Source organism: Acinonyx jubatus, chromosome C1 (assembly GCF_027475565.1).
Source record: "Acinonyx jubatus isolate Ajub_Pintada_27869175 chromosome C1, VMU_Ajub_asm_v1.0, whole genome shotgun sequence".
NCBI lineage: Eukaryota > Metazoa > Chordata > Mammalia > Carnivora > Felidae > Acinonyx > Acinonyx jubatus.
In genome coordinates, this window is record NC_069381.1 from 57,148,785 (window position 1) to 57,163,259 (window position 14,475).

Here is a 14,475-nt window from a genome sequence, read left to right on the forward strand (position 1 = left end):
CTCTGAAGGCAAGGGAAACAAAAGCAAAAATGAACTATTGAGACATCATCAAGTTAAAAACCTTCTGCATAGTGAAGGAAACAATCAACAAAACTAAAAGGCAATCATGGAATGGGAGAAGATATTTGCAAATGACATGTCAGATAAAGGACTAGAATCCAAAATTTACAAGAACTTATCAAATTTAACACCCTAAAAAGAATTAATCCAGTTAAGAAATGGACAGAAGATAAGCAGACATTTCTCCAAAGAAAACATACCAAATGGCTAACAGACACATAAAAATGCTCAACATCACTCATCATCAGGGAAATACAAATCAAAACCACAATGAGATACCACCTCACACCTGTCAGAATGGCTAAAATTAACAATTCAGGAAACAACAGATGTTTGCAAGTTTGCACAGAAAAGGAGTGGAACCCTCTTACAATGTTGGTAGGAATGCAAACTGGTGCAGCCACTCTGGAAAATAGTATGGCAGTTCCTCAAAAAGTTAAAACTGGACCTACCCTACAACCGAACAATTGCACCACTAGGTATTTCTCCAAAGGATACAAAAATTCTGACTCAAAGGGGGCACATGCACCCCATTGTTTATAGTAGCACTATCAACAACAACGAAAGTATGGAAAAAACCCAAATGTCCACGAACTGATGAATGAATAAAGAAGATGTAATGTGTATGTATATATATGCAATGAAGTAGACAGAGCTAGAGTGTATTATGCTAAGTGAAATAAGTCAGTTAGAGACAGACAAATACCATATGATTTCACTCAGTGGAATTTAGGAAACAAAACAGATGAACACAGGGGAATGGAATGAAAAATAAAATGAGATAAAAACAGAGAGGGAGGCAAACTATAAGAGACTCTTAAATATAGAGAACAAACTGATGGTTACCGGAGGGAAAATAAGTCAGGGGATGGGCTAAATGGGTGGTGGACATTAAGGAGGGCACTTGTTATAATAAGCACTAGGCGTTGTATGTAAGTGATGAATCACTAAATTCTACTCTTGAAACCAATACTACACTATATATTAAGTAACTTTAACTTAAATAAAACCTTTGAGAAAAAAAAACACTAAATTCAGTCTCTCTCATATGTTTCCAGCCCAATATTCTGCATTTCCATTGGTGGCAACTACCAGGTGCTGTGAAACTGGGGGACGTGCATGACCCTCACTCTCACCCTTATATTAAGTCACCAAATCCTATTGTTTTCATTGTCTAAGTGTTTTTTGAATTCAACTTCTTTATCTTTAGTCCTCATTATCTCTTTCGTAACTAGCCCTATTAAGATTTCCTGTTGTTGTTTTCTTTTCCTTTTTCCAACAGGACAGTTATATATATATAACACCTATCTGCCACAATCACTTCCTATTAAAAATATTTTAGTGATGTTCCTTCACCCATGTAATAAAGTTCTATCTCCCTAACATGAGACCTTCACAGACCCCACCCTCTTTTGTTAGCCTCATTTTCTACTACTCACTCTATTTCAAACTTAACACCCCAGTAAAGCAAAGTGCCTGTTGCCATTCATACATCATGCTATTTCTCATCTCTCTGCTTCTGGCTAAAATGTGCTTCCTCTTCTCTCCTCTTTACTGACCAACTCCTTCTCATCTGAGCTCCATGAATAGTTATGTGGCTTCCTCATTACAAGGGCATATAGATTCCCCTTTCTTCATTTTCCCATAATGCCATGTATTTGCTTTTTGCATATTTGCTGCAGAAATAGACCATGACTTTCTTGAGGACAGAGACCACACCATGCGTTATGACTCTAGTGTAATGCCTAGAACTTAGGTGTTTAATAAGTACTTACTGAATGAAGGGATAACTGACTTATTGAAGTACTATGTATCCATTCTTGCCATTCTTTTGTTTTATATATATGCTGTCACCATGTAGCAGGGACAGTAGTGTTCACCAAATAATTCATGAATTTCTCTTATATTTCTTAGGCTTTCTTAAACTTGAGGCCATAGAAATAGTCTAGATGATTAGGTATAATCAGAAGTGATATATGTCCCTTCTAGTCTGAGATCTTTAAGAGCAATGACTAGTTTTCTATACTGTCTTCTCTGCTTTGGCTCTTCTGGAAGTCTTGAGATGGTGGCAACCCATGACACTGGATGTAGTGAGAGTGGGAAGTAAGCCTGTGGTGTTAAACCACTGAGATTTGGGGATTAATTTGTTACCACAACACAATAGAGTTTATCTTGAGTAATGTTCACCATTCGAAGTTTATAAATTAATCTCCATCTTATCACATACATAAGGATGTATTGAAGTTTCCAGTATGCAACTCTTATCTCTTTTCATAAAGTCTGCATGGTGCCTGGGTGTAGGAAAATCTGCACCATATGACTGATGTTTTCCAACTGGCTTGACTATTCCTAGCCAGCCCTCTGCTTCAAAGTCTCTGCACATCAGAGTGTGCTTCCTACGACTTGATTTATGTTTTCCGTCCTTGCCCAGCATATCATACAGTTGGAGTAGTTCACTGACTGTTTGCTATTGGTGTTAGTAAAAGTAGGAATATTTTCCTACACAAAAAAAAATCCCCCACACTTACTCACACATGCCTCTGAGTCCACAGCTGAATGCCACTCTCTAACTTTAGATTTTGATCTTTGTTGTAAATGGAATTTCTCCAAGGAATAGTACCATGTTTAATTGCAATTGCAAGCTAAAGGTATCAGAGCCTCTTTCCAAACTAGTCCTAGCAGTTTCTGAAGCCCTTCTAATGTGTCAAAGATGTGTGTACATCACTCCTGCTTACCCACGATTACCAATATTCTCATCTTAACATATATACAATTCCATTCTTTCACACTATTATTCTATAAAATACACTACTTTTCCTAAGTAGGTCTCAAAGTTTACTGAACTATGGTTGTACTTTGTTTCAGTGATAATTTTTTTTTTCAGTTGAAAGAGACAAAACATCTGATTTCAGGTGTGGCTTAATTTTGGCCTAATATGATGTCATCAGGATCCATCTCTTAACTGAAACAGCCTTCCCCTTTTCTTCACACCTGAAGCTCCCAGGGCTGTCCCCTTCCAGTTTCTAATCCAGCAGGGAAGAGCAAGCCTTTTCCCCTGAAGCCTCAGTGAAAGAAACATTGTTTCTCAACTGCTCTGAATGGATCATGTTCCCATCCTCCAGCCAACCCTGTGGCCAGGTGAATACTATGCACCAATTAGCTTAGGCCTTCCTCACTTCCCTCCTGGAAGGAATCAACTTCAAGGGAAGCTGGTGGCCTGAATAGGATAATTTCTAGAGAGAAATCAGAAAAAGGTCATCACGAATAAAAAGATAATGATGGTAGCAATAGCAACCTCTAACCTTTCCATATAGTCTGCTGCCCATGAGGTACAATTTAGAGAATGCTTCAATTTGGGAATTGAAATTTCGTTATGCACTATGTGTTACACCTTGATCATATTCTCTCTCTCCTTTCTCTGAACTTCTCTACATTATTCTTTTCTCCCATATGCTACCTTCTGTTTCTGCTATTTATATGCATTTGTCTGTTCAATTAGATCATCCGTTACTTCAAGGCAGTAACTGAGTTTGAATAACTGTGGATCGTACACTGTGCCTTACCATAGTAGGCATCCCCACTGTTCAACCAATCAAAATTTGCTGAGTAAAGGAAGAGATAAGAAATGAGTGGGTCTGATTCATACTATTATCATATCTCAGTAATACAATGCCTGGGACGGTGGGGGAGGGGACAATTGTGTGTAAGGCTCTAACACATACTCATGATAAAAACCTATTGTGTGTCAAGTACCATGGCAAGCAATGGGGATGTGAGGAATAGTGATTAAAAAATAAACATGGGAATGCAAGCTGGTGCAGCCACTCTGGAAAACAGATGGAGGTTCCTCAAAACACTAAAAATAGAACTACCCTATGACCCAGAAATTGTACTACTAGGCATTTATCCACGGGATATAGGTGTGCTGTTTCGAAGGGGCACATGCACCCCCATGTTTATAGCAGCACTAATCAACAATAGCCAAAGTATGGAAAGAGCCCAAATGTCCATCGATGGATGAATGGATAAAGAAGATGAGGTATATATATATATATATATATATATATATATATATATATACACACACACACACAATGGAGTATTACTCAGCAATCACAAAGAATGAAATCTTGCCATTTGCAACTACATGGATGGAACTGGAGGGTATTATGCTAAGTGAAATTAGTCAGTCAAAGGAAGACAAAAATCATGTGACTTCACTCATATCAGGACTTTAAGAGACAAAACAGATGAACATACGGGAAGGGAAACAAAAATAATATAAAAACAGGGAGGGGGACAAAACAGAAGAGACTCATAAATACGAGAAAAACTGAGGGTTACTGGAGGGGTTGTGGGAGGGGGGATGGGCTAAATGGGTAAGGGGCACTAAGGAATCTACTCCCGAAATCATTGTTGCACTATATGCTAATTTGGATGTAAATTTTAAAAAATAAAATATAAAATTTAAAAAAAAATAAAAAAAAACAATAAAGATGAAAAAAACAAACATTGCTCTGCTCTTCAAAAGCTTATATTTTAGTGAAGAAGACAGACACATTGAGTAATTAGTGTGTAATAAATGCTACAAAGGATCATTGTAAGGTGTTAAGAGAGAGTCATAGATTCTAATTTTTATTACTGTTGTTCTGATTGTTTCCAGATGAGTTCTAAGTTAGCTATACGAGGGACTCTCAGTTTTGATGAAAGTCTGTTAAACTTAGAACTTCTTAAAGGATTAACATTAGATTCCCAAATAAAGTTTCCAGATTCAAGAAATTACACTTCTATTGTGCTAAGAAAAGACTAATTGTGTTGTCTTTCTCCCTACCTCTCTTCTAGCCTGAAGTTCTGGATCAAATACAAAATTTAAGGGAGTTATGGATGGATAATAATGCATTACAAGTGCTACCTGGGGTATGTAAGTTTTTATTATGCCACATTGTCTAGCATCTGTGCTATATATTAATGGTAATGACTAATAATCTTAATATATAAATATCAGTGTTTGCCTTTCACAATAAAACATTTGGTTACCAAGTGTTTTTTCACTAGTTTGTTTGTTTATTTTTTGTATTTCACATACCTTTTGTAAATAGTATAGGCATATGAAATGTATGAAAGATTCTCTTGTTCTCTTAGGATTATATTTTTCATCTCTCCACATACCGATTTTTAAAACTGAGAAAGTTATATTGTTATATACTGAAAAAGAAAATGCTACATATAATACCAAGTCTTATTTTTGCAAAATCAAACTTATTCGTATAGGTAACTAGATAATAGTTTCTGCTTATGTTAGAGCTTTTCCACAAAATGAAAATTTTTCTCTCAGTTTGGGTGATTTCCATTAGAACCCATTTGAATTTTCGAAATGGTAAATGGCAAATTATCAGATGTTAAAAATAGAAAGTTCAACTAGAGTCCATTTTTTTTCTACTAACACACAGACAATCCAGTAATATCTCCTAAGTAGTAGGTTTACCAGTTAACTCATTGAGTTTGAATATTTAGCCTTTCCCACTCAGTGAAATAGTGGCTTCCAATAAAAACATTGCCTCTTGCCACTCATAACACATGCAGTCAAATAAGCATGTACACACACACACACACACACACACACGGCAACCACAATTGGGCTGAGTAGCCAGGGGAGCTGGATTTATAATAACTCTTCAGCCACTGAGATTTTGATGTGTGTTCCCAAAGCCAATTTTATTCTTCTTTTGACTTGACATTAAAAATTCCTTAAAATAATTGCAAAAGCAACAAGAACAAGAAGTGTTTCTCTTTTGAACAAGCATAAGACCACATGAAAGAGAAAATCTGGCAAAAGATTAAGGAAAAAAATACTTTCTTCTCTTATCAAAAGAATACATTTATACTATCATCACAGACACAAAACAAAAAAGCATGCACATCTTTTATATATTGATTTATTCAAAAACCATTTACAAATACACCTCTATGAACCAGAAACCATGCTAATGTTAGAGCTACAAAGATAATATATTCAATGACCTTGAATACATTTGTTTGAGGAGCTCACACATAACAGGAGAGACAGATCTAGATTCCACTACATGTAGTAGAGCCCAATTTGTGCCATAGCCAAAGTATGTACAAATCCTGGGGCAACACAGGGAAGACACTCACCAATTCCCTGTGCAGAGATTGAGAAATCAGAATGTATGTCTAATCAGAAAAGTCTATACCCGCTTCTTCAATATATTTACTAATTCAAAAACACCTAGATAATGCCTAACTCATGATAAATGCTAGATGTTTTACAAATAGATACTCCTTGAGTCCTTATAATAAGCCTATGAAGTAGGGTTTCCTACTATCCCCATGTTACAGATGATAAACTGAAACAGAAAGAATAAGAAACTGGCCCAAGGTCACGCAGCCAGTAAATAGTGGAAGTGTAATTCAAACCAACACCAGGGGCTGTTGTTCATTCTCAAGCTCCAAAATCCTGCTGCTAGAGAATCAACAAAGGGCACAGATGAGAATTAGGTTCATCTTATTTTTCATAGTCATTACATTTCCAAAATCCAAACTTAACAATCAATTCAGACCTCATATTGTTTAGTAAACTTTTTATCTAAATAGAAAAGTAGTATTGAAACCGTCTGTGAACAGATAAGTGTTGTGAGAATAGATTTTTCTTACATACTGCTTTACGTAGATTTCTCACTTTAGTACACTTGCGTTTTTATATTTTATTTTATTCCTTGTGGGAATACCCCCACCTCCCTGCCATAAAGAGGCATGGCTTTCTGAATGTCTGTGCTGGCAAATAGTTGTTATGCAAGGACCTAGAAACACGTGTCTTTGAGAGTCTAATCTTGAATGTAGCCTTAAACTAGCCAGTCTATCAGTTTCACAGAATGATTAATCCTAAATATTTAGTGTTATAAGACCCAGGGAAAAAAGCAAGATCATCTTATTATTAGTTCATGTATCATTGTACATTAAAGTAACATACTTTTAAAATACTTTTGGAAGACTGAGCTATCATTTTACTACTCCATTTTTCATAAATCAGAGAAGAAAGGAGCTAATGATCAGAAGTTAGTCTTCTACATAGCTATCTTGTTCACTGTCACTCTAAGATCAATCAACCAAAATGTGAGTAAACAATGCATTGAATCAGTATTTATTTTTAAACAAACTCCAGTATCTTCTTTTGTGATGGCTTTTACTTTTTTCATTTACTATCTACTGCTCACTTATAGAGCCCTCTGTATCGAGAGATGTTGGAGCAACATTCAATATCCCCAAGGATTCTGAGACATTAGACTTCAAAGGTCTTTATCACCGCAGGCTACTATTGCTTTTATAAGGTGTTTGAAAGTGAGGGTTTAGAAAGACTCAAAAATAAACACCAAAGCGTTGTTTTGCTTCTAAAAATGATGTTTAGAAACTTCACACCAAAATATTGAGTTGTGCTGGAAATAACAATGAAGGGGGCTTCAAAGAGTAAAGAAATTTTCTCATGATGAAAGAACAAAAAAGAGCCCCCCCCCCACACACATCATTCCTTCCTTGCTCACCAGAAAAGAAGAATGGTTATGGTATCATAATAGCTCCTTAGGGTGGGAATCTATAAGTAAAGTGACAGTATTTTTCCAAGTGACATATTTCCAGGTGTAGGGAGAATTCAGCCCTCTGGCTTCACTCACCCAAAGTACTCAGTTCCTAGCCTAGCAACTATTCATCTATTCCAAGACTTCGCACAATCTGTGCCTCCATGGGGCGTGAGGTCACAGACCTAGAGATATATGCTGGGTTAATTACGGAGTTAGAGGTCAGTGACTGCTGATATAATCAATAGGCTTTGTGGTCTGTAATCTGAGAAAAGTGATTTGAATTTTAGCTCCACCCCTCATTAATGGGGTAACCTTGGAATGTTATTTGTAATAATTGCTGTCATGAATCATCCTCCTGGAATGAAGAACTTACTCTCTATTCCTGAAGCTTCTGGGAATACTGTTTGCAGCTTTCCACCTTCTTCAGGATTTGCTCCAGCTGAAAAGAACCTCCTTACCCAGGGTCACATCTCTAGTCTGGGAGACCTGTACCCAATGACCAGGGATAAAGGCCTGGCTCCTCATCCTTACTTAGACTCACCCTACTACTGCCAGGCAATCCAACTCAGTGACTCTTAAAGGGCCACCCAAGGAGTTCCTCAAGATTTCATTCCAGCTCAGCTGCTTCATCTGCCTAGCCGTGCCTCCTTTCTCCTCTCTGTCTTCCCACTGGTATTGATCCTAAGAACACTCTCTCATAAACTTCTCCTTGTCTCTAATGTCTCCTTGACATTAATTACTAAATTTCATTGTGCGTTGAAGTGCAGATTCTGATTCAGTAGGTCCAGAGTGCGTCTGAGATCTAAGACTGTATGTTCCTGACAGGCTTCCAGGTGGTACCAATGCTGCTGGTCTGCAAAACACATTTTGAGAAGCAAAGATATGAAGTATTAAATCAAATAATATAGCCAAAGTACTTGGCACAGTGCCAAGTGTGTGCTTGTGTGTGTAATAAGTTTATTTTTTTATTTATATTCTGTCAAATAAATAGAGACAATATATTAAAATGGATACGGGTGGATTAAACAGACAGATGATCCACTGAACATAGTTATGTGTAGGGTATTTATTTGCAAAATATGCCCTGAAAGAAACTGAAAATGAGGACTTTTATCTTGTCCTGACTCCTGTGCTCCATGTCCCAGCTAAGCGGTCCCTGTTACTCCTGTTCACAGTATGACTTTGTTCCTTCCCTGTCCTCAGCAACTAGTTACTAGTTTAATTATTCCACTTCTGATTTTTTTTTTGAGCCCATCCCTTCTTCTTCCTCACTTCCGCTGCCTTAATTCAGGCCCTTATCTCCTCAGCTAAATTGTTTCTAGGGGCACTTGAGTGGCTCAGTTAGTTAAGTGTCCGACTTTGGCTCAGGTTATGATCTCATGGTTTGTGAGTTCAAGCCTGTCATCAGGCTGTCAGTGAAGACTCTTTTTGGGATTCTCTCTCCCTCTCTGCCCTCCCCTGCTTGCACACTATCTTTCTCTGTCTCAAAATAAATAAATAAACTTAAAAAAAAAAACTGTTTCCAGATCCTTGTGATGGGTCTTTGCAACTCTCATCAAAGAATCTCTCCTTTGTAGTTCCCTGAAGCTGGATTTTTAAAGCACAAATCTAATCATGTCATGCTTTGTCTTAAAAACCTTGAATACAGACACCTGGATGCCTCACTCGGTTAAGGGTCCAACTTTTGATTTCGGCTCAGGTCATGATCTCGTGGTTCCTGGTGTTGAGCCACTCATTGGGCTCTGTGCTGACAGAACAGATTCTGCTTGGGATTCTTTCTCTCCCCTCTGTCTGTGCTCCTCCCCTACTCCCACTGTGTTCACAGGCACGCTGGGGCACACATGCATGCTCTCTCTTTCAACAAAACAAAACCAACAAACAAAAACCTCTTGAATAGCTTTCCTTCCTTAAAAGGTAGAATTTACATCTCCTCATATAATATGTAAGGCCTTTTAACACATGTCTTCTTATAATCTTATAAATCAAATGTCCCACTCTTCCTCAAACATGCCATGATTTTTCACATTTTACTATGAACAGTATACGTCATTTTCTCTTTTAGGTGCATGTTCTCCTTTTCTTGCCAAGCTGTGTCTTCCAGGCAGTTTGCAGCCCTGTGCTTCTATGACATTCTCTACATGTTTTTTTAATTGCATATATTATAGGGTATTGTAATTATTTGTTTGACAGTTTCCTCCACTACTGTGAGCTCCATAAGGATACAGATTTTGTCTGTATCATGAAAAGTCTCTCCTCATACTTAGTTGACTTATTCATGATTGGTCTCCATGTATAACACAAGCCCTGTTACATAGTAGACTCTCAAAAAGAACTGTTGACTAACAGAATACTGAATCTGGTAGGATTTAAACCCTTTCTTATGCATTTGAAAGTGTAAGAATCAATATGTCAACATATGCTGTTTGGGTGACAATTGTTATTTATTTTTTATTATTAATTAATTTATTTAATTCAGTGACAACTTTGAGATGGTTGTGTTTTGTTTTAACTGTTGTACTGAGATATAATTCACATACCATAAAATTCACCCATTTATAATATACAATTCCATGGCTTTTAGAATACTCACAGGTTGAGTAGCCATCACCACAATCTAATTTTAGAACATTTGCACTATCTCAAAGAAATCCCTGAAGCCATTAGCAGTCATTCCCATGTCCCCTTACCCCCAACCTCTAGAAACCCTAATCTACTCTCCATCTCTATAGATTTGCCTATTCTGGACATTTCATACAAATAGAATCATGCAACAGCTGTTTTTTTTTATTACTGGCATTTTTCACTGCCAGTGAAAATATATATTTTCAAGGTTCATCCATTTTGTAATATATATTTGCATGTATTGCAAAATAATAGTACAACATATGGATATAACACATGCTGTTTATCCATTCATCAACTGATAGGCATTTAGGTTGTTTCCATTTTTTGGCTCTTGTGAATAATACTGCTTTAAAGTTTGTGTTTTTGTGTGGACATATATTGCATCCTGGAGTATACACCTAGGGACTGCTGGGTGATATGGAAACTCTATGTATAACATTTTGAGGTATGGCCAAACTGTTTTTCAAAGTGGCTGCACAATTTTAAATTCCTGCTAGCAATGTACAAGGATTATAATTTCTCAACATTCTTACCAACACATATTATTGTTGTAGTTGCTTTTAAAATCAGTTTTACAGTATTGTGGTTTTTACAACTTTCAAATGTCTTGTGAAAGTTTCTCAACTAATCCTGAGTTTACGCAATGTTATCAAGTCTATAGGGAAGTTAAAGATGTTGGTATACCTGGATATGTCAAAAAACAGAATAGAAACGGTTGACATGGAAATTTCTGGATGTGAAGCCCTTGAGGACCTCTTACTGTCATCCAATATGTTGCAACAGTTGCCCGACTCTATAGGTAAGAATATTCTATTGTGTCATGAATGTTTATATGAAATATATGAAACTTTCTTTTTTGGCGTAGTCTTAGTTTATCAGTAGATATAGGGAATATACTGTTAGCCTGACTGATAATAATGAATTACAAACTTCATTATTCAAAGCTCATTATTACTGGTATAATACTATTTTACCAATATCTTAAAATGAAATGGTAAATAATTGTCAAACTCAAGAAGGCTCTACTATTAAAATACATGATCCTACCAAATTGATATATTTTTCAATTCAAATCTTTTAAGTTGTAAAATGTTACTGTAAAAAGTAGATTTCTTAGATTTAGAGTAATTTGATAACCATGTATATCATCTTTTATCACCATAAAATTGCAATAGCTTCTATCCACAGAGTGTTGCTATATCCTATTTTCAATACTGTTATAACACTGCTATAATCTGAAAATAACATAAATATATAATAAATATAAAATCTCTTTGTAGTTCTATTATTTAAAAAAAGATGTATTTTCTTTTATATGCTGTTAAGATTCATGACAGCAGAGAATGTCTGTTGGTATTTATCAAGCACCCAATCCATTTTTGTTACAAATTTTTATATGAGTAAGGTAACTAAAGAATCTAATTTAATAATAAGTAAACTGTTTTGTGTACATATCTTACTATTATTTATGAGAGGACTTAGGAGGATAATCAGCAAATTACCTAACTTTGGGTTTTAGTTTTTAAACACTCTTTGAATACAATGTGTCATATATTCTTGAACTTATTAAAGCTTCTGAAAATTAAGTTACACCTAGGTACTCTAATTAGAAGGAAGCTAGAAGATAAAGCAGTTTTCCAAATTTTTCTTCACTATTTGATTGCTTCCATTTTCATATTCCTTCAAGCTAATAGAGGATACTAGTTTTGAAAAACAGGCTAGAATTTCTTTCTGTCTAGATTTAATAACTTTTTGATTTATATAATCACATACTGTACTATAACAGTATTTTTCCAACTCATTCCATTGTAAGACTTATCTGACAGTTTTATTAGGCACTTACACATTTCCAGGCAGTTTCTCTGAAAATTCTGATTCAGTAAGTTTGTGGTAGGCCCTCTAATTTGTTTTTATTAAACATCCTAGATGAAACTTATAATTAGATAAGTTTAGAAAATACTCTTTTATGTTGTAGAAAGTGAGGAAGTGTAATGGTTAAAAAGAGCATCCTTTAAGATGACAGCGATGATCATCTAGTCAAGATAATCACCTAGTCAAAATACATGCCTTATACTCCCACTCCAGAAACCTGGGAGTCAGGGGAGGTAACTACAAAACTATCAGGCAGGGAGGGGTGAGCATCGGTAAAGAGAAAACATTCACTTTCACAAATGAGCATGCAAATGAAAATTTTAAAGGAAAACTAATGTTATAACCACAACCAAAACTCAAACAAATAGGAAAATTTACCCAGGAGAAACCGAAGTCACCAAGAAATGTAAAAAATGATTTTTAAGTATGTGTAGATTGTCAAATACACAAAAGTTAGGATGACATTCATAAAAATAATAACTAATAAAACAAAAATAAGAACTCTTACTAAGAATAGGTGGTTTTTAAAAAAAAATTAGAAATCCTGGAAATAAAAATGGCACATAGTAAAACAAAAGATGATATAATTATTTGTTTAAAATATCTTCCTTTAAGAAAGAAGACCAGGAAAGTAGCTTTCTGGTCTGGGGAAGATAGCATGGATAAGTGATAGAAAACATCAGATTGGATGCTTGGCTGACATAAAGCCAACTAGGATAGACAGGTGATACTATGTATTTTAATACCTTAATTAAGAATCTGAATGGTTCTCAAATTAGGAAAGTAACTTTGTTATAGTAGCTTACGCCTCAGACAAGATCTTTAAACTCTATTGACCTTTCAGGGAAGATTACATTTATGCATCTGCAGAGTTGCCAGAGTCCCTGATTATACACGTACAATAGCTGACTTCCCTCCAAAAATCCCCTTCTTGATCAAGAGAAGTAACTGAGATAGGAGACTGAGAGCTGTGTCCTCAGGCCCTAAAAGAATTCATAGATTCTGATTGGGATTGATTCTGATGGGAAATTGCATCTTGTCTTCTTTATTTTGACATTATGGGGCTACCAACATTTAAAAGAACAAAAGATAAGAAATTCCATAGTACCAATAAAGGAAAATAGCAACTAAAATTTAAATCTTTACTTCCTTCACATCTATTTTAGTTCTACAGCCATGAGGTATTTGAATGGAGTGATTTACTCAACAACCCCTGCATGCTGAATCCCTTTCCTTGTCTGGTTCCAGGGAAAATGAAGGGGGCTCTTTTGCTCCTCTAGAAAGAGCTTTAATTAATTTTTTTTTTACTTTCCAAAATAATTTATCTTTTTTACTTAATGGTTAAGGACACAGACTTCATAGTCAAGTTACCTGAGTTCAAATTCTGGCTTTTCTATCTTACTAGCTTTGTGACCTTAGACCAGCTACTTAATCTTTCTGCGCTCAGTTTCTTCATCTATTAAGTGGGGCAGTAGTAGTACCTGCATCATGGGATTATTTTCAGCAATAAGTGAATTCATATATATAGAATTGCTTAGGATAGTAACTGGCACATAGTAAGTGCTTGTATTAGCTATTATAATAATATGATAATTATTATAATCTCAGATTTGATGAGCACACAGCTATTTGGTTTTTCAAAGTTTTATTACATATCTGTAACTGTCGTGTAAATATTAGCTATTTTGATAACAAATCATATTAATGTTTAAAACATTGCTGCTTATTATATATTTATATATAAGTAGCTAAAACCATAGTAAAAGGCCTCCTCTTTCTTTCTCTTCAATACTTCTTAGTTGGGAGTGTAGGATAAAGAGGTGGGGAATTAGGGAAAAACCCAAATAGAGGGAAGGAACAAGATAGAATGCCTTTGATTCCTGTAGAGTAGAAGAAGAAAGCCCAAGAAGATATGATATAGAAATGCAGTAAAGGAATTATCTGCCCGAGGAAGTCATGAGCAATGAAGGTAAGGTTGATGCTCTATTTCTGCTCTACAGACAACCATATTCCTATAGAAGCTCCAGAATCTGTCCAAAGAGCATCCTCTTAGATAGAATATGTGAGTGACAAAGTTGCCACATCACAAATGAGTGAGATTCCTTTAAATCCACAGACATGGAACTAAGCAAAGAGACCTAACTTGCTTCCACCTTTAAAGCTGCAGAAGCTTCTATCAGCTGTCAGAGCCTCTACTCCATTCTTCGAAAAACTTTGTTGCATCAACCTTTTGGTTTTAGTCCCTAACATGCTTCAAGATTTTTCACCACTACTTTTAGACTTAAGTACTGTCATTCTCTTAAAGGATACCTTGCAACCTGGT

General features: G+C 35.8%; 1 protein-coding gene across 8 annotated transcripts in view; it reads left to right on the plus strand.

Annotated features, from left to right (window-relative positions):
- The window catches only part of LRRC7 (leucine rich repeat containing 7), a 550,975-nt gene that overhangs the window by 397,226 nt on the left and 139,274 nt on the right, over positions 1–14,475 (plus strand). For all 8 annotated transcript variants that reach the window (XR_008294946.1, XM_053214212.1, XM_027058879.2 and 5 more), the window contains 2 exons: positions 4,903–4,977; positions 10,935–11,079. Coding sequence is in view for 7 of the 8 variants with exons in the window: in XM_053214212.1 (XP_053070187.1) it covers positions 4,903–4,977; positions 10,935–11,079 (220 nt within the window). In the remaining variant the exon portion in view is untranslated. The remainder of the gene's footprint in view (positions 1–4,902; positions 4,978–10,934; positions 11,080–14,475) is intronic.